The 20856-nt window shown below is 39.3% G+C and overlaps 1 protein-coding gene and 1 long non-coding RNA gene across 2 annotated transcripts in view; one reads left to right on the forward strand and one right to left on the reverse strand.

Annotated features, from left to right (window-relative positions):
- b3gat2 (beta-1,3-glucuronyltransferase 2 (glucuronosyltransferase S)) overlaps window positions 1-20856 on the reverse strand; it is a 43925-nt gene that overhangs the window by 17980 nt on the left and 5089 nt on the right. The window contains exon 2 of the mRNA XM_029449927.1: window positions 3319-3463. Within this exon, the coding sequence (XP_029305787.1) occupies window positions 3319-3463 (145 nt within the window). The remainder of the gene's footprint in view (window positions 1-3318; window positions 3464-20856) is intronic.
- The window catches only part of LOC115020061 (uncharacterized), a 32560-nt gene continuing 31717 nt past the window's right edge, over window positions 20014-20856 (forward strand). Inside the window, exon 1 of the long non-coding RNA XR_003833528.1 lies at window positions 20014-20215. This is a non-coding gene — a long non-coding RNA (uncharacterized LOC115020061). The remainder of the gene's footprint in view (window positions 20216-20856) is intronic.

Below are 20856 nucleotides of genomic sequence, written 5' to 3' on the forward strand. Positions count from 1 at the left end.
TTAGTTCGGCTTCACCAAAAACACACAAAAACACAAATAAAACGTGCTAATCAAGGCAGCGGTAGACCAGTAACTCTGTGTTGTTTTTGTCAATAAGTACCTTATACGACCCCACTTCAAAAGATCTGAACTATCCCTTTAAACAGAAGTTGTTTTGATGTAAGCAGTAAAACTAAATCCAGGCTTCCAAAATGTCATCAGAAGCCTACACTTAGGGAATCAAGATATTCCCAGGAATTCAAAGTCTGAAAAATATCCCAGAAAAATACTTGAGTAACGTGGGATTTTTAGTGTTTCTGTGCTCTCCTTTATGTTCACCTACTGAAGCGTATTGTACGGACACCTTCTCCAACACCATATCAATGCTCCGACGCAACAGTCGGAACTAAATACTGACAGTCAGATCTTGAATCGGCATGCTTTTTTTTTGGTTTCTTACAGTTTCTTTTCATGCTAAAAGGCTGTGGAGCAAAATACTTTTTAGAATAAGTGTGGACAAAGAGAAGTGCAAAATCTGCAAACCAAAAATATGTCTCAACAAGGAGCTTAATCAGGCAAAGAGGATGAGGGCTACATCCCCAAATCAGAGTGCAGAGCTGCATACCAAGGATTAACCTAACAACATCTCATCCAACTGATGTTATTAAAGTACAGGCTGAATTTGCTGTACAGGACAGATTTATTTTCCAAGACTTCACACAGTAATAATTCAGACACCTTAACCATCTTCATGCTCCCCCTCGGTCAGATAAGGATCCACCTTCACGGCCTAAACTTCCATTGTTATGCCGACGACAAACAGCTGTTCTTCACCACAAAATCATCCACCTAATTTCCCTCACAGTCCCTTGTCAACTGCCTGCATAATATACAAACATGAGCGTCATCCAACCTACTCATAACAAAGCAGCAATAATACAGAAATCATTGTTGTGGCTTCAAAAGGCACTGCTCCGAAAGGTTGGAGATCTTCTCCTTGATGTGGATGGTTGCTCCATCTGCCCCCCACCCCACTGTTTCACACGTTTTTTGTTAGTATCTTATATGCTCTGCCTTCATATGAGTATGATCTTGGTTATCTTGAAAGACGCTTAAAAAATTAAAGCTGTTATTATTATTATTATTATTATTATTATTATTATTATTATTATTATTATTATTATTATTATTATTATTATTATTATTATATCCCCGGGTCTGCATTGTAAAGATGCTCACATGCATCCATCTTACCTCTCAGATGTATTAAAACTGGTCAGAGCATAAGCTAAAAAACTGAGGATTGTTGTTCTATTACCACATAATATGAAAAATATGAAGAGTATGTCCAAAAACTAATGGGCAAAAACGTGGCCTTTTTTGCAACGATGCAGCTCTAATGTGCTTCCGTAAAATTGCATTTGTGTAAATGTGTGTGTCCGTGTCCTGGAACACGTAAGCTTATCCACTTGTATCGATTCAAGTGCAGGTAAGTGTGTGCTTGCGTGTCTTTCAAATAGATGCATGATGTAGTAATTGTGTGCATGTTTGTCTATAATCACACACACACACTGAGGGGAATAGTACTCTGCATCATCTTAGTCCAGGCTCCATTGTGTCTTGCTAAATGAGACAAAGCAGGGGATGGGAGGCTTTAGTGGACTGCTAACAATACAGCGCTGTATAACACAGTACTATTAGGACACGCACTGGCACTCATTCAATGCTCTGTAGACAACCCATTGTAAATCCTATGAATAATAATTTGAGAAGTGAATAAAGTTTCAGTCGTCCGCTCGGCACAGCCATTGTTGTTCTTGCATAATTTTAATTAAAAAAAAAGCTTGGTAATACAGCCAAGGCAGTAAATCTTAGCGTGGCAAATTGACAGTGTAAGTATAGTGCATTGTATAAGTAATGCTGATAATTACAGTGTTTGTGTGCTTGTGTGCGAGAGTGAGATTAGGTGGAAAAGGATTGTTGGGAGGAGGATGGAGGGATGAGATCTTGGCTCCTGCTGTGTCTGCATATGTGTTTGGAATCATGTGTAAGGCAACTAAATTGTGACGGCTCGTTTAAAGGCGCAGTTTCTGAATACGGGTTGTGTGCATCTTTCCATGGATTGAGCATTTTGATACTTTCACAGTATTTATATAGCCTGTATAGACCTGTTTTATAATCACAAAAGACATAGAAATCTAACTTTTTACAATATGGGACCTTTAAGGAAGTTGGCTAAAGGGAAATGTGTGTGTTTCCATCAACAAAATTATGTAATCAACAACCTAAATAACATAAACCGGCCATTTGTCATTGCCATCATATGAGCATTTTTGATCTGAAGAATTCAACATTTTGGGGAATACACTTCTTCACTTTCTTTTTGAGAGTGAGCCAAAAAACATCGATACCACTCTCATGTGTGTGTGTTAAGTGGACTGCAGCTCCAGTGGTAGCAGAAGCTGGGGAGGTGTTAGACGAGTGCAATTCAGTTGTAGCTTAGTCCATTTTGCTACACAAGAAAAATATGACAGAGCAGAACAGAACAAAAATAGTAATGAATTCCTCAAGTGCATTTTTTTGAATTTTCAACAGGAGGAATGTATATGAAACAAAAACAATAGTGAATTCTTAGGGCAGATAACATGGTCGCAAGTGCAGCAGCTTAATCTGGGATGTCACAATGAAGCCCTGCAGTGCTGTTGCTGGGTTAGCCTGAGTCTTATTTGTCCAGTGTCCGGGGCACACCTATGGGATTGATGCAACGCAGTAGTATGAACCAGCCTTTAGAGGGAATTATGTGTAATTATTTTGTGACAAAACACACTTTTTTCATTGGCCCAGCACCTCTGTGTGCTGCGCTTGTTACTCCTGCTGAAACCACAAGATATCATTTTTACCTTTCTGCTACGCTAAGCTAATCACTACTGGCTCCAGCGTCAATTTAGTGGTGAGTTTCCAATTACCTCCGACTGCTGCGTTCCTCCAATTCAGATTCTATCGAATCTGTCTCTTTCCAGGACACTTTTATTCAACATGACTCTGAAATCCTGCATTGTGATTTATCTCAGGAATAAGCAATTAAGCAAAGTAACACAGGAGCTTATGTACTAAGCTATATTCTGCTATATTTTACAGTGAGCAGGACAGACAGGAAAGGCAAAGGTGAGAGAAGGGATGACATGCAGCAAAGGGCCCTGTGCCGGACTCTAACCCAGGCTGCTGCGTAAGGACTCAGCCTTAACGGTACACGCTCTACTTGGTGATCTACCTGGGTGCCCCTGCAATAAGTTGTATTAACACAATGTAGTTGTATAACTTATTGTAGTTGTTCCTTACCTGCCATGTCGGTAGCGAAGGGTCGGTCCGGTCTCCAGCCGGTGTACCAGCCCACAACTTTACCCCCAGACACCAGGGGGCGCTCATATGCTCTGCCGCCTACAAATCCCACAGGCCAAACAGAAACACCTCGAGTACTACGCATCTGCAAAGAAGGAAGAAGGACAGGTTGTAGTTCAGGGGGTGTCGGGGTGGGCAGAGAGTGGACTGTGTGTGGACGGCTGAGTTTTTGCATTGTATGAGACATCTGTATCTTGTCTTTGTATGTGGGTGCACATGTGTGTGTGTTCTAATTCCAACCCCCGCCACCCCGAAGCACAGTCATTCAGACACTGCTCCTCATCACTCACTCAACCAGCCTCCAGCCAGTCGCTCATGACAAAACAACAGAACAAAACCAAATCAGTAAGCAGCAGCAGCTCTGCATTACTGTGCCCAGACATCACACTGACTTCTAGCTTAAAGCCATGGGAAACCAAGTGTGTACACAGCACAATATACGGAGAGGATTTTTTCAGTTCCGTTGCAAAATTCCAAGCAATCATGCAGGAGGAGACCTGGCTGATAGCTGAGTGCATAACATGGTTCGTATAAAAATAAAAACACCACAAAGAGGTTATCTCGACGGAAATGTATTTATTAGCAAATAATTTAGGAGAAATTTAACATTACTGCTATATTTTTCTAGTCTGATAAATGAGAGCAAAAACCAATAGTGAAGGGAGTATTTGTCCAATCAGGAGAATAAAAGGACCATGTTGATGTATAACTGATGGGGCGAACTGTCAATCTACCATTGACACCCTAATTAAAGGATGTCTGCCTCGAGCAAAGTGCATATTGACCCTTTCCAGAACTCAATGACAGAAGCAAAACTGTAACTGAAAGACAAGAAAATGTAAAACATGCAGCTCAAAGTGACTGTAGTTCCGGCCTATAGTAGATGTGCTACCTACTATGCAAATGTACAAGACAATGACCCGGTATATGAAATAGTAGCACTGAGGTTTACACAAGGTTATAATGTTAAATAACACATCTTTGGGCCTAAGCCACTGGCTGTAACGTCCAATCAAAGAGCTGTACATCTCAAAACACAGATTTTGAGACAATTATTACATCAACAACATGTTGATTTGAGATTTGTTTCCCCTGTTGTTTCACATTACGAATTTAATGCCTGAGGGCCATGACAGAAACCTTATTACTCTCATAAACTCAGTGTTGACAGTGTGCAGGATTTCATTTTGCTGTCCAACAGATGTGCATTTATTTGTTATTTTTTAAAGGATTTTGTCACCCTAAAGTAAGGCGCACACACACACACACACACACACACACACACACACACACACACACACACACACACACACACACACACACACACACACACACATACACTTGTAGACTGGCCTTCTTTTCTTCATCTCGCCATTTGGGTTAATTATCAGACAGTTTTATATAATTCTAAATGTTTGTCACCTCTCCTCTCGGCTACACATGTCTCTCCCTCTTCCATAAACAGGGAACTGCCGAAAACGACTGGAAGGGTTCCCAGGGAATGAGACCAAGTGCGGTAGAGTGGGAGGGGTGTTTTTGTTTCGGTTTGGGGATTAGGCTGTTGGAAGCACCCTTTTTAAAGAAACCTGTTTTAAAATTAACTTAAAAGGTATTTCTGGGTCAGAACACATTGTATTGTATTGCTGCCCTTGTACACAGATTGTATGTAACCATTGATGATGGTCTCTTCAGTATGTGGAGCCTACCTGTATATAAGGAAGGAGGCAGGGAGCGCCTGCTGGAGGCCACATCTCTGAACATGCACGGAGAGATGCACAGCTCCTGATCACAGCTCCTGATCACAGCTCCTCCCAACAGTGCAGTATAGAGTTATTTTCTCCACTGCCTGCGACCAATCCTTCCTGTGCCTGGGCAAACCCTCACAATGATTTTTTTTTGGGTCAAAATCACTGAAGATAAAAATGCATGTGTATAGGAAGTGGACGTATTTACCTTGACTTATTTGTATGTGGACTACAGTTTTGAAGCCTGGAGTTTGGCATTTTAGCTGTCGACATCTCGGTTTTTTGGAACCAGAAGTGACACGAAAGGGTTGAGCTAAGTACAACCGAACTTAGCTCAACTTCCATTAACTGAAAACTGTGAAAGGGTTAAAGTTGTAAGACTGATCTAATGAATTAAGTGAGAAGTTGTGTCATTTTCTCATAGACTACTATATAATCTGATTTATTTTTTAAATTAGTGGATTCGCCCTCTTCTGAGTATGAGAGAGAATGCAGGCACTTCCACATTGGCTTCAATTTTCAGACCCGGAGATAATAAAAACTTAGAAACATAAAATAAAATAAAAATAGAAACACAGTTGCTATGGCCCAAGACATTTGGACTTCCAATATTCACATAGTGTACTGTATGAGACCTGGTAACAACATCTGGTCATATCCGGTTTCTCCTAGATGTTGAACATGTAACAAATTACATAAAACTTCTGCCATAAAATGTCAAAAGAAGGATTCCTTGGCTGTCATGTGTCCTTGTTTGATTTTACATTGTGATTATTGTGAGTATTGAAATGTTATTTTATTCTATAAATGTGTGAGAAGACCTTTTTTATATATTAAAGGGTAAACAATGTTAAATTGTATTAAGGAGTCAGAATGTACATTACAATCAGGCTACTACTGCAGCTTTAACTTTTAAGTGTTTTTCTTTTACTCAAATACAAAAAAAGCCACAAAAAGAGTTGACCATGTGCAGCTCACTTTTGTTACAAACCTGCATCAATTCATATTCAAATTCAGGATGGAAGATACTGTACATTCAATTCACAACTGGAAATAAAACAGTGATGGTGTAGGAATGTTAATACTTAAAAGTAAATGGTTCAACATTGTATTTGCTTTCTTCCCAGATGAGAAGAGTATGGAGTTAGGATGTGTTCAGCTTAGCATAAAGAGTGGAAGCGGGAGTTAAACCAGCACATGTAAAAGCTTTCACATGTATCGACATGTATTTATATAAAACTGTCAGAGATCTCTTTCTTTCTTTTCATTTTTCTTCTCTCCATACTACTGTGTCCCCTCGACGCTAAAATCCTCGTTTCTCTTTTGCTGCTGTCTGCCTTTCTCACTCAGGTCATTTTTCAAAGACTCCAACTCCTCTGCTTTGTAGAGAGAGAGAGAGAGAGAGAGAGAGAGAGAGAGAGAGAGAGAGAGAGAGAGAGAGAGAGAGAGAGACAGAGAGAGAGAGAGACAGAGAGACAGAGAGAGAGAAACAGAGAGAGAGACAGAGAGAGAGACAGAGAGAGAGAGAGACAGAGAGAGAGAGAGAGAGAGAGAGAGAGAGAGAGAGAGAGAGGCTGGCTGGCTGTGTGTTGGTCTTTCCCAGATCATTCCTGGAGTACGATCATTATTTTGGCTTAGTGGTTAAGTCCTAGTTTGACTGCTAATGATCCCCTGGTTTGAATGCTGCACCTCAAAGCTCATCACAGTTTGATAGAATAGAAACAGAGTTCATGGATACGCAAATATATTCAGAAATGCTGGCTGGACCTACAGGGGGCCCAATTTCATAACACTTTGAACATCAACATTTAAAAAATAAAGTTGCCTTTAGAAACATCACAAAATGGTGAAAATACATCTTATTTTCTGCATAAATTCACTTAGTAATATCTGTCTTTTTTGTCTTTGGCAGTTCATTGTTCACAGAGGTATACACAAGTCAAATTCAGCCAAAAATCAGTGTTTCACAATTTGAGTCTGAGAAGTTTTTTTGCCCAAGCCAAAATCCATGCGATCTCAAAAGATGCCTCAGTTAATCGTTCAGCTGTATTAGTTGTCCTGTGTACGAGCCTTTGTTTTCCAGAAAAAGAAGAAAGCTACTCTATTTTATTTATGTTTTACTCATTTCTGAAACCAGAGCGGGTCTGTTTGCACATTAAGCACGAAGGGTTCGACTCGTGGAGGACAAATAAAAACTCCTCTGTCCACTTGTCTTGAAATTTCCTTTGATCGTCTTATATGGCTCGTACCTTTCTTTAACGGGAGCAGCTGTTGTCTGTCCACAAACCACATCTCCAGCCTCTTCCTCTCGATTTGCGGTGGTTGGATGCTCCAAAGACAAATCTTAATTTTCCTCGTTTGTAACGCTTTGTTTCTGTCCAACTATTTTAAATAAGAAATCGATCCATTGTGAACTAGCATGTAGTGGTGAAACAAGTAAACCGGAGCCAAGCTAACGCGAATATGAAGTGCCAGGTTGGTCGTAGTATCCTCCAATTTAAATGTTCCAATTTACCGATATCAATAATATTTTAGCAAATGTCCATATTCGTAAGCATGCTTATGACAACATATTTTTAATGAGCTTAAGTTTATTTATTTCTGTACTAGCCCACCATGTATCTACCTGTCCAAGACCACATTCGCCATTGTAGCGCTGATAGACCGCCAAAACTGGCAAATATCTTGTTTCCAGTCTATATTTGCATCTTTTATCAATTATTTGTATTATTTGTAGGCTAATAGAGCAGACACTTTCAGTGTTTTAAAGGGTTATATTTGTTTTTAGTGTTTTTATAAAATATCTGTATTGACTGCATAATCATATCACCCCTTTATTTAGCCCACTGCCACGCGAGTCACCAATTAAAGCTTGGCGAGCCGCGCAATGAGTAACACTGCTCTAGATGGATCAAATAAATATTTTAGCCAACACCAGCTAAATTTGACTTTCTAATCAATCTTTACAGTAGATCATGTTTGTAGGTTAGAAAAGGTTAAAACATTAGAATGTATTTAACTCAATCAAGTTCCGGAGGGTCCAATTATGACGGCTGAATCACTGTAAGAGTTCTGAAGCTTCACCTTTACACTCTCATGCTTTTACTGATGATTGATGACACTGTCATGAGAGCATTTGATGACGGCCACAGTCAGAGCCAAATAACCAAATATGATTTATGTAATCCGAACACATAACAACCCAACAGTGCCATTTGTGCTTGATAATGAAACGTGCCATTATTATGTCCTCTTGGTTAATGCCAACCTGTCCTCAACTTTGTACTGAAAGTGACTTTGTACATCAAATCACATTTAATGACAACTATAACCTTGGTTATGTCTGTTGCTCAGTCATTATATGTTGAAGACAAACATCCATTGTGAATCAACCAAGCTCGATCACAAAATGTGTTGTGCTCACTGCCTATCACAACTCCTGAAACAAAGAATTAAAGCTGCATTGATTGAACTTCACAAGAAGCTGATACATAGCCTTATAAAGTTGATATGTCTAACATGTTAACAAACTGCCTGTTTTCCAACATGATCTCATGGGAAGGCGTATAAATAGCACAACTCATTTCGTGTCATGTCTGCGCATTTTAAGCTTTTCTTGTGTCGTTGTAATGTTTCTTGTAATGCTGTTCTCTTTTCCAACTCGTCAAAGTCTCCGTTTTAAACACGTAGTTCACGTTGTTAATAAAAAAATAAAACTATTTAGTTAGGTTTATGCAACAAAACAACTTGGTGAGGTTTAGGGAAAGATAAATATTTGGGTTAAATAAGAACGTTTGGTACAAAAATGAAGTACCGTACGTTAAGTCAACGGTTGACCATCCAACCAGCCCAACCTCCTCTCTATGCAGACCTTTTGGCTGTTTATACTTACATAACCTGACTTCTAATATGGTCTAATTTTGCCGTTCGTGAAATGACATGTGAAAAGCAAAAAATGCGTAACAATAACAGGCAAAATGACTTAAAAAGAATGTTGGTACCAGGCTGTATTTACCAATCCAGCAGACACAGAGCAACATTAGCATTCATGTGGAGTTGTGTTTTCTGCTCACCTGAAAAATGTAAGTCCAATATTGACTCTCCTTTTAGCTCTGCTTTTGGTCTCTACCAACTCCTGAGGTAAATATTTGTCTCGTTTGCTGCTAAATGCTCCAATATGTTCACCAGCTAATCTCTTACTTTGTCTATCTGTCGTTTGGTCAACCAGTAGTGTACAGCGGGGTTATTAGAGATTTACTGGGTATTACTGAAAACAGATGCCTGCTGCTGCTGCTGGAAACAAGGTTGATGAGAGCTGTGAGAGTGATCCAAAACAGTAAAGTTGTGACAAGGAACACCTGAACAATGAGTTAAAAGATAGGTGGGGGGGACTTGAAAATACTCTACAAAAGGGAGCCATGATGATGTTTCAACAGATGGTATATTATTCTGCTCGGAGGCAACTGCTTTCACACATTCTGGTTTTCATGCCACCATCTAAAGATTAATGCTGTCACTGGAAAAGCACAAACACACAAACTTCTAGTTATACCTTCATTTAGGTTGGCAGAGGAAACAGTACATGCTGTTATATGGTGATGCCCTGTTGACAGGTACAATGAAAAATAAATCAAATAACGTGTCAAAGAACAGACACAAGGAGAATAGTAAACAGTAAAGGGGCTCACTAAAATCAGTTACAGGCAGCTATGGGCTCATTATTCAGAATAGTCTGAAGTCCTAGGGGAGTTTAAGTCTACTGATTTTAACATGGATTTTCAGATTATTCCATGAGCCCCGTATGTTAGCAGTAAATGCAGACTTTCCTAAATCCGGTCAGGTGTCAACACATTCAGTTAGTGGTAAAGCTCAGTACCAAAGTTCCATAGCTTTTTATACGAATGAATACCAATGTTATTACATGTGCATGCAGTGACGAGTATTGTAATTATTTCAGTAATGAACCAACGGGCTGAATGTAAAAACAAAGGGGTCAATGGCCCCTTCACCCCTTGCTTAGACCACGCCATCCTTGTACTCAACCTTTATTAAGATCTCAACTAAACATCTGTAAAGTTTTGTGACTGCATTTTGCACCGTTTTTGAAGTGACAAAATGTCTACAGGCATTAACGGATTCATGACTAAATCTTGCACGACTGCAAAGCAATCGCCGCCACAAAATATGTCCACAGGCACGCACACACACACACACACACACACACACACACACACACACACACACACACACACACACACACACACCACACACACCACACACACACCACACACACACACACACTCTGACAGTGTCGTGGCTGGTGATGACATATGAACACAGAGGAAAATTGCTTCAACAAGATTGGCTTCCCTTTCATTTGAATTAAGTACCAATTTAAAGTTAATAGAAGTGTGTTTCAATGCATATATAGTATTAATTTAGCCACAGATTATTTAATAGGCTCATCCACACAGTACAACATAGCATTATGCCATAAAGGCTCGTTAAGAGTTGAAAGTGAAGTGAAGATAAACGAAGCTACTTGTCAGTTTTCAAACAAAAGCTAGTTTACAAGATGGATTTGTCAACTTCTGTCTCATAACTATATGTAAATCATGACTCTTTTCTGGCAGAGTATATATTTGTAAAATGTTCAATGACAACATATTTCATTTGTTTCCCTACAACTTCCACCCTTGCAACATAACATTCACTCATGCTTAAAGAAACAGTTCAACCCCACAATCAAAAATACATATTTATCCTCTCACCTGTAGTGCTAATTATCAGTAAAGATTGTTTTGGTGTGAGTTGAGTGTTTGAGATATCGGACGTAGAGATGTCTGCCTTCTGTTCAACATAAAGGAAATAGATGGCATTTGTGGAGTCAAAATACATTTGAAAAACTCAACAGCAATGTCTCAATCGTAATGTGCAGAAGAAAGCGAACATCGGCGAGTGTTGTTCGGTAGAGAGAAAAAACTTCTTACATGAAACTGCTCACAACAAGGTTTGTGGATTCTTTTGAGCAACAGGATCATGATCTACGGCTCACCAAAACAATTTAGATTGATGCAAAGCACTACAGGTAAGAGGTAAAATATGTATTTTAGATTTATGGGTGAACTGTCCCTTGAAATTTAGGGGGGAAAAAAGCCAACAGTGACTTGAAGCACAATATAAGGTGTGTTTAGTACATTAACCGCAATCTTTCCATAATCTGGTGGTAAAAATACCCCCAATTTGTTAAACACAATTAGAGTATAATTATATAAGTATACATTCTCATTTAAAGATAAACAGATTTCATATAAGGAGCTAAAGATTTATTAAAATTTGCCTTCCAGAATTGAGCTGCTCTGAGTGGGGACTTGTGAGGAAGCAAGAGTAGTATCCTGACTTGGCAGCTCCGACTGCAGCTGTGCATTCATCCTTTTAACGCCTAAATGCTAACTAGTGAGTTGGTTCCCATGTTTCTGGCTGTTGCCCAGGTTTTTCTTTTTACTGCCAATTCAGGAGTAAACCAGGAGCTCAGTCTATCTTTTATTCAGCAATTTTACTATCATCTCGTGTTTCTTTTACTGCTAACAAAACCAATTTCAAAACAGTTACTCCCACTTCCCAGTTCTCATTGCTGGGAGATGTTATACCATTGACTGAGAAACAAAGTGTTATTATGCTGAAGTCCTATTTAGGTGTACAGAACTTGAACAGCATAGTTTCAAACCAACAATCTTAGGAAAGTATGGAGTCGAAGAAAAAATCAATGCATCCTGTAATGTAATCCTCTGCAAAGAAAGGCTTCTATTCTGGTAAATGTGTGTGTGTGTGTGTGTGTGTGTGTGTGTGTGTGTGTGTGTGTGTGTGTGTGTGTGTATGTGTTCATGTTTTTTAATGCTTATTTTTCACTGGAAGTCGAGTTAAAAACAACATACAGAGAGTTGTTACAGTAGGAGGGAAAGCACATATCCCATCTGGGAGGCAGGCTTTATGAAATCAATAGTGTATTTATCACAGCAAATAGCAACAAAATGATACAGTTGTATACAGAAAGGGTTTCAAATGACGAACACAAATACAAGAACAAAGCATGACCAAGTTTCTAAAAAATATTGTAGATTTGTGTGTAAAAACAGCCTGCTGTCACACCTGATCTCAGTCTTGTATTGTGTTAGTACAGTTCAAGTGCTCAGAGAAGCTATGAGTTCTACATGTTATTCCTACAGTCCACAATAATCCAGTTCACATTGATCTCCCATTGTAACTCCCTGAACTTTTCTAAAGTAATTTCCCTCTGGTTTGCTCCCTTTTTTATATCGTTTTTTTTACTCAGTAGAGACTTTTTGATGGATGTATCAAAGGAAAACATGAAGACAACATTTTTCATTGTTTATCTGTTTCCATTTAATGTTTTTTTAGTTAGCAGGTCCTAGTGACAACCCTAACAATTTAGAGAGTCTAAGAAAGCTACAAACCCCAGAGCTCACCCTTATGATCAGGTTTGTCATCAAACACAAACTCTGCAGCCTGCCCACAGGGACTGAATTGGGGAAGGAAAACAAAGTAATGGTTGCTGTGAGAGCACACAGTGGGATTTTCTGGATATTAGGTTTTTTTGCTTGTCCTGAAGTGCCAGGGCTCCAAAAGAATACATCTCTCTCCGGGGTGTAAAAACTCAACAAATTCTCAGGGTCCACACATTCAGTCTCCTGTTAATTTTGTGTGAAGCAGCTACACCTGTTAAATCTGAAGACAACAGTCATAGTTCATTGGTTTCTGGAGCAGAACAAGCCATTTCATTATTGGAGATCAATAGAGTTTCACATGTTAAACTAGGGACTCAATGACTTGAGCATTCAGTTTAATGGAGTTATCTCTCCGCAGCATCAGGCACATCAGCCCTCTGTATCGTCCTAATTTGGTATTTTAATAGTAATAATCCACAATGGAATAATATGGAAAAAGTTCCATTTTGCTACTATCTGTACATTTTTGCCAATCATTCCAGATATGAGATTTTTCCTGATTTTCATGTCCAGTCAGTTTTATCTATAGAGCCCAAAATAACAAATCTTCAGGGCCCTTGAGGTCCCAGAAGATTGCACATGAGCAAATCCCTGAGCTTTTCAATCTGTATACACAACACTGTCACTTCATAGACCCTCAATGGACCTTTTTTAAGGCAGACTTTTTGACTTTTCATAGCAGGAAAAGCAACAAGTGAATTTTGAAAAGACACTATGCACGTAACAAGCGGAAACTAACATGCCATCATCATGTCCAAAACTGACGCTAGAGCATTATAATCTAAAGTGTAGGGCTACTGGTTTGAAGTGAGAATGTTTTGCAAATTAGGTTAACGATGTCTCAGTTCCATCAAGTGTCCCAGTAAGCCATGACAGTGAGCCGGGAACTAGCTCAGCTGAAGGGAATGTAGTTTTAATGTTATCAATTACACCTGTGCTTTTCCTGCTATGACATTCCAAAATGTATGCTTTGAAAATTGCCTATTTGTAAGGAAAGACTCTGAAATAAGACTAATAAAATCACTGTGGAGAAACTGAATACAATATGTGTTCTGGATCAGATGGCGAGCAACTTCCAGGTGGTGCCAAGCCAAGCACTTGTTTGACCCAGAGTTCAAAACTTCCTCTTGTGCCACTACTGTCTCCTAGGGTCTTCCATGATTGCAAATATATGACAGCTACACTATGTTTGTCTCACCATCATATGTCCTCAGTGTTGTTGTTTAGAGAGAACAGGTGGAGTATTCTAAAGAAAAAAGTGTTTTCTTGTCGTTGTTCGATCGAGCACACCTATGAAATGGAATTAAATCAATATGTAATAATATAATTTTTATTGGATATGTGTGTTGAGTGAAAGACTACAATGATTCCAGGAACATGTCATTTCATTCTCCTCTTCTGATAAAACGTGCTGAAAACTCAAGCTCTCTTTGCTTCACTGTTGAGTCTGTGAAGGCGGTTGATTTGTCCTCAGTTTAGGCTGTATAGTCGGAGCCACCAGCGAACACTGTCGTGTGTTAAAAAAGCTCCTGTCTCATTATCAATATGGGTATCTTCACCAGAGGGCAGACGCTGCACTGAGATAACAAATAATTCATCTTTGTAAATAATTTCAGATGTAGCTGTGTGCACGACATCTTGCAAGTCCTGACAAATTACAAGACCGGCAGCTCAGTGAGTAAACGCATGCTATTTACAAGTGAACAAAAGAAAAGCCGAGAGTGAAAAATACAGTGCTGAGAGGAATCACATTTCATCTGAATCGCAGCCAGGACACTGTCTGGGAGCGCTGAGGCCCTGTCGGGTAATGAACTATGACTCCCTTCCCTGCAAACAAATAGGTGAGAAGTGAATTGTGTTTACACACAAAGAGACCCTTAATGATAGAGTATATGAAATCTATTACGGATTCTCTTGTTTCCTGCCTCCTGCCATGGCGAAAGAGCTGTCATTGTGTTGCTTGCGCACCGGGACAAGTGTTTGGGTAGATGGGTGTGATTTTAATCAAGTGTATTTTTATCTGTTTGTTATTAATTTGCATGGCAGAGACAATTGGAGAAAGAGAAAGGAAGAAATGAGCTGGAAGAAAATGAATGAAACACAAAACCGAAGCAGAGGTAGGCACGGCAGGAAGCACTGCAGGTAACGGGCAGGTAACGGGCAGGTAACGGGCAGGAAACGGGCAGGTAACGGGCAGGTAATATGAAAGACGATCCGACAAGGCACACTGGGGCAGACAGGGATATACACACAGACATCAAACGAGGGAACAAGACACAGCTAGGGGAGAAAGACAAAGACACAAGGCCAGGGTAAATAGACACAGGAGGAACACATTAACAATCAGGAAGGGAGGGAAAACCCACAGAAAGGAAGTACAGCTAGACATGACACAAGGGGGAGTGAACATTTAAAAATAAAACAGGAAACCAAAATGCAACCAGGCTGTGACATATACTGTACATGCATAAGTGTATTTATACTGTCCAATAATGTCATTTTGTGCACAAACCAAAATATTTATGTTAAACTCCAGCAGTTCTGTAAGGGGGACTGCTCATTGTTCCGAAGGCCCATTATTTCCAAACACCAAAATATTGCCCCATTGGAACAAAAGCCCATTTGTCCAACAGTCCATTCCCCAAAAACAAACATCAATTCCTCTGATGGCCCATTTCTTCAAAAATACACACTCTGCTATTATGACTCTGTCTCTGATTGGTTGCCTTTGTTGGTTGGATTGGTTACGTTCAGGCAAGAGGAGGGAGGGTAAGATATCGTGGTGAGCCAATCAGAGGCAGAGTTGTGCGAGTAAGGGAGGACAGTCTCCACACACCATCATACAGTTGAATCAACACGTCTTTAAAACCTTCATACAATTACAATTTTTGTACCTCAAACCAGGTCAGACAAAACATAAAGATAACCGTGCCAACAAGAGTTTTTTCCAAAATGTTGAACTTTAAAGCTCCTTATAATGTTCACACATCATGGATAATAGCCAATAATCAATAAGTTACAATGAATGAATTGATTTAAATAAATAAATAAATATCAATATATAGTATATAAAATGAGATCATATAGAACCTCCTTGTGGACTTAACAAGCTGGGAAATCAGAGAAAACAGTTTTTGGTACATGGTCCTTGTCAGGGTTGACAAGCCTGCCACAAGCCCTGATAACAACATTGTGCCAATTTTATTTTTTATTAAACAGGTTCAATGAATGTGAGCTTTTTAACATAACTGTATCCCAATTGATGTTACACAATGTGCTGAGCAAGGGCAAAATGGGAATTTGATGAGGCAGTATTGAGAGGGTGTGGGGTCAAACTTCATATTCAGAAAAAACAAGGCAGTGGAAATAAGCAGAGAGATGGTGCATAGCGCCTTTTTACATTCACACTGGCCCTTAAAAGCCTTCCACCTTTCCATCACCTTCCTCTCCCCCCTTCATTATCCTCCCACCAACCCCACCATAGACAATTTCTCTTGGCGAGGTTCGTCTCCTTTCTGCTTCACTTCCCTGACATTACAACCCCCCACCCTCGCTTCTCCCACTACACTATGTAATTATGATAATTGCTTATAGGGGTTTGAGGAAATTGAATTTCCTATTTCTCCATTCTTCCATTCTCCGCTCTGCCTTTATCCCAATATTTTCTCTCTGTTCTGGTCCCCCCACCACCATCGTCTCCATGATTCTCTGCTGGCCTGGAGTCTGCCACCTGGGCACTTGATTAAATGTATCCTCAATGTTTGCATGTGTCTTTGGCCCAATAATGGAAATAATAATACACCAACATTAACACTATGTATGCAAAATAAAGAATTATCAAAGAAATTAAAAAGATAAATAATCTTTTCAAAATTGAAAAGATCTTAGTTGCATTTTAGCACAGCTGGGTGTCAACCACTAATACACAGTATGAAAAGCCCTGCCCAAACTAATAATATAATCATAATAAATGTACACTGACTAGACCAAGTATGGCACCAACCAAGAGAGGTGTCCCTGAGTCACACTTCAGAACGGGGCATTTGCCTAAGTACCTGCTCCCTAAAATAGTAGTTATGACTGCTGCTGAGCTCTCAGGGCCGGGGGAGTTCAATAATTCAAAAAAAGGTTGCCTTGCAGACAGGCTGCTGCAGCTGAATCAAACAGCTCTTCCATGCTGCCGTCAGCTGAAGAACCTTCGATCCCCAGAGTCAGCTTTTCAGGAATGAAGAGGAGGAAAAAAGCACAGCTTAATTTTCCTGATTGCTTGTTACTCAACCAAGTGTGAATGGGTTTCTTCATTTAAAAAGGGAAAGTTGGGGTCAAAATAATCGACTTATGTCATTATATACTCTTAGGTCAACCATTTATACATAAACAAAGATGAGTTTCAAGAGTAGTTTTATCAGATAACTCTGGCCGTAATTTCTATTATTATTATGAAAACACAGTACTCACCAAAGCAAAATGAGGAGTCAGATGATCAAACAAGCTAACAGTTTAGTCAGATTATGCTTTTTATTTGGAGGTAAAAACCAAAAGTGTCTAATTGTTTACTAATGTTGCCACTGCATTTGTAGAACAGCCAATATGAACACTCTCTCTCTGAAAAGACCTGTGATATACCAAAGTCTCCCGTCACACGCTAGATTTTCTTTTTTTTTAAAGATATATTTTTGGCATGTAGAAAGGGGACGAAACGCAGCCAAGGACTCAGCATTGTTACATTGTGTGGACGCCCAACACGGGCTAGATTTTCTTAAGCTAAACTCTGTTATCTTGAAAAGAAATAGAATGAAAGAAACACTTGATAACAATGACCTAGAAATTAAGTTTAAAAAATATATTTCACAATTTAATGGATATATTATTATTGATGAATATTACACAAACAGACAGTGCTGGTTCTAACTTAGCTAATCAGGGGGTTTATTTAAAACCTCTCTCTCTAAGACCTCACTTACACTCATCATTTCAAGTGTCATGTATGCAGATAAAATCCAGATGAAATGTGAGACTCTTTCATTTACACTTCGCCACATACAGTTTATGTGTCTCTTGGCCAGATCACACATCGGATTGCAGTCTGCCTTTGTCTTCTGGGCTACATGTAAATCAGGGTCAGACCTCTTCCAGTCGAGAAGGAGGTGGTAATGTACCTGAAGCTGTTCGGTGAGTGCCTTTTGCTTTAATGAGACGGACAAGAACCTTTTAATTTCAATGTAATTTTAGTGAATTAAGCTGCTGTTATCACAAGGAAAGAGGAGACACATCATGGATCATGGAATCATTTTCTGTTTGTGACAGTCAGAACAACTTTATTTCCAATATTATTTTCAGTTTGCTAAACAATGTGTGAGTCCGAGTGATTTTGCTCAGACTTGGTTCTTATTGGCTATATGACTAGATGAGTGCTACTCAAGTTAGAAACTAGTTCAAATAATAATGATAGTTATCCACTACCACTTATAACATTATTATAGTGGTAGTGGATCACTAGCTAAGCATACTTTGATAAGACATCTATGTGAAGTATAAGAGGCGATCCAAGGACCGTGCACCAGGAGTTAGCAGCATTCGCAGCGTCTTGGTGGGTTACCTTGATTGAGCTAGCGATGGCTAACTATAGTAGTTAGTGACACGGGATGTTATTATACTGCTGTGATATTAAGAGTGTTAAAGCAGCATATTTCTGAATTGATAACTTGATAGAAAATACTAAACCTGAGCTGCTTAATTATTATACTTTGATGCTGGATTTGATTACTTGCTAATAATATGTAATATGTTGAAGGAGACTACTGGATGTGTGCACTTAAACCATAACCTTGAATATAAGTATGTGAGGTATTTAAGATGCTGTGCTTTTATTCGGTTCTTGATTCAAAAAGATACACACGTCGATTTCAATCATAATTCATGGATAAAAAAGCTAAATATAATTGATAATTAGTGGCGTAAAAGGGATAACATATTCCATAAGAGAGCTTGTGCTGCTGTACAGTTAAAACTATTTCTAATTGATTTGATCTCAGTAGTGCTACAGTAGTAATGTGAGAATTTTGATGTGATATTAATTATGGCCATAGAGAATTGGAATTGTATTACTAAATGTAGTAATACTGTTGTTTTTACACAGGCTAGGTTTTTGAGATTCCTTGGAAATTCCCTTAGATTTTGGATTGTGGATTCTCCTTCACAAAGGAGATGGTGAGCCAACCGTGAATCTGACCACCTCCCTATCCCAAGAAGTTGGACCAAGATCACCTTTTGCCATGGAGGAGACCACCACTCATTCACATCATTGGAGAAAACCTGTGTGGTAGCCTTACCACATTACTGAAGCTAGCTGAAGTGATCACAACAAAGGTTGAACTTATAGGAACAGACTTAAGAAATCTTAAACTCTAATACACTTCAGAGACGTTTTCTATTGCAAGTGAAATGTGTTAACCTGTTTCATAGATTTATGTTATATGTTTAAACTGTAAAGCACTGTTAAAATAATTGCTGTCACATTGAATGCATTAAGTACAGTATTCACTGGTTAATTAACACCAGAATGACAGTTTATAGAGGAAACTTATCATTTTTATGCAGAAATCTTCAATATGTTTTAAGTTGAAAGTACCCTGTGGCGCTAGTTTCTTATTGTGTCTGTCAATTCTCTCTTCCAACCCCTTCTTACGGACTTAGATACTGGTCCTGATAATATTTGAGTACTCTGTGAACTCTAGGTGGGTCACAGAATCATATTAAAGACTACAAGAATAAGAACAAAGTTGTAATGAACCAAAACTATGAATTAAGTGCTACATACGCATTTGCATTTCACAAGTATCACTCTACCTTGAACTGTGAGTGAACACTGTATTATTGAGCATCAGATAGAGATACAACTTTCCTGTTGGACTGCAAAAGTAAAATCTTCTCCCAGTTTATTTTCTCCCACCAGAGAAATCCTCCTGCTATGCTATGGGAGATGTTTTACTAAAATAACCCACAAGTCATCCACTGTGGTTTAGGGAATTCCAATTCCATTATTCCATATATAGTAAAATATATCGGTATAAATAGGGTTTTACTGTACAAATTATGGTTTAAATGCTGTTGAACGAGCTTGTCTGGAATACATTTCTGGAAGAAACTACGGGAAACCTTTTGGGATTGTTGAATGAAAATAGTCAAATTTAAAGGTGATATACAAAACCCTGTGTAGAAGCCGTTTTGCATTATTGTTGGCATTTATTATTATTTGGTTTAAGCCCTGCAATATCATTTTGGACACTTGGTGGCGGTGATTAAATGCACGGGGCTGTCAGTATATAAGAGTGCACAGGTGACAGGAAGTGGGTGATAGGACACAGAGCAAACAGTTCTCACCAGTGAGCGACCCAAACACAGCAGTGAGCTACCGAACCGAACAGTGAGCAAGCCGCATAGGACAGTGAGCGAACCGAACGAATCAGCCGAACCAGCTACTACTCAACCAGAACAGCAACAGACAACCCTATCAACACCAAGAACGGCAACAGCTACAACTAGACAACAGCACAGGGAAACCCGGTATGTTCACCACCCAGTTCATCTGCAATAAACCCAAAAACAACTTTATAAACTCAACTACAACCGGAACTAAATCTGCGTAAGAACCCACACACCTACCTGTGTAGATGGCATAAGAACATTGGAAATTGGAACTTGGAAATTGGAAATTTGCCATTACACCCTGTATCATTCAAACAAGGGCAAAACATGCTAAATCATGTTCGGAAACCAACAGGAAACAGTGTGTGTTGAAGGGCAATCAAGGTGTAATTGCATGGGCTACATTAAATGAGCAGTCTTGCATTTTCTGACACCCTATTGACTGCTTGTAGGTGACTCAGCCGGAATGTGCCATGTGCATATTAAATAATGCCAAACTGAGACCTGACTAATGTGCGGCAGCAGAGAATACACCCTCTAACTCAATGCTAAATGCCTTTTCACCTAACTTCTCTCTCTGCCAGAGAGAGACGGGGGATGCAGGGAGGCTTGTTAAACATTTGCTACGTACCAATGTTTTTTTTCATAAGAGGGGGGAAGCAGGGTCCGATTTAGCACATTTTGCTCATTACTCTGTGGTAGTTTGTAGCTCGCTCTTCGAGCAAAAGAGCCTGGGCAGATACTTTCATGTAATCAACAACCCAAAGTCAGGAATGAGG

This window comes from Cottoperca gobio, chromosome 15 (genome assembly GCF_900634415.1).
Source record: "Cottoperca gobio chromosome 15, fCotGob3.1, whole genome shotgun sequence".
Classification (NCBI taxonomy): Eukaryota; Metazoa; Chordata; class Actinopteri; order Perciformes; family Bovichtidae; genus Cottoperca; species Cottoperca gobio.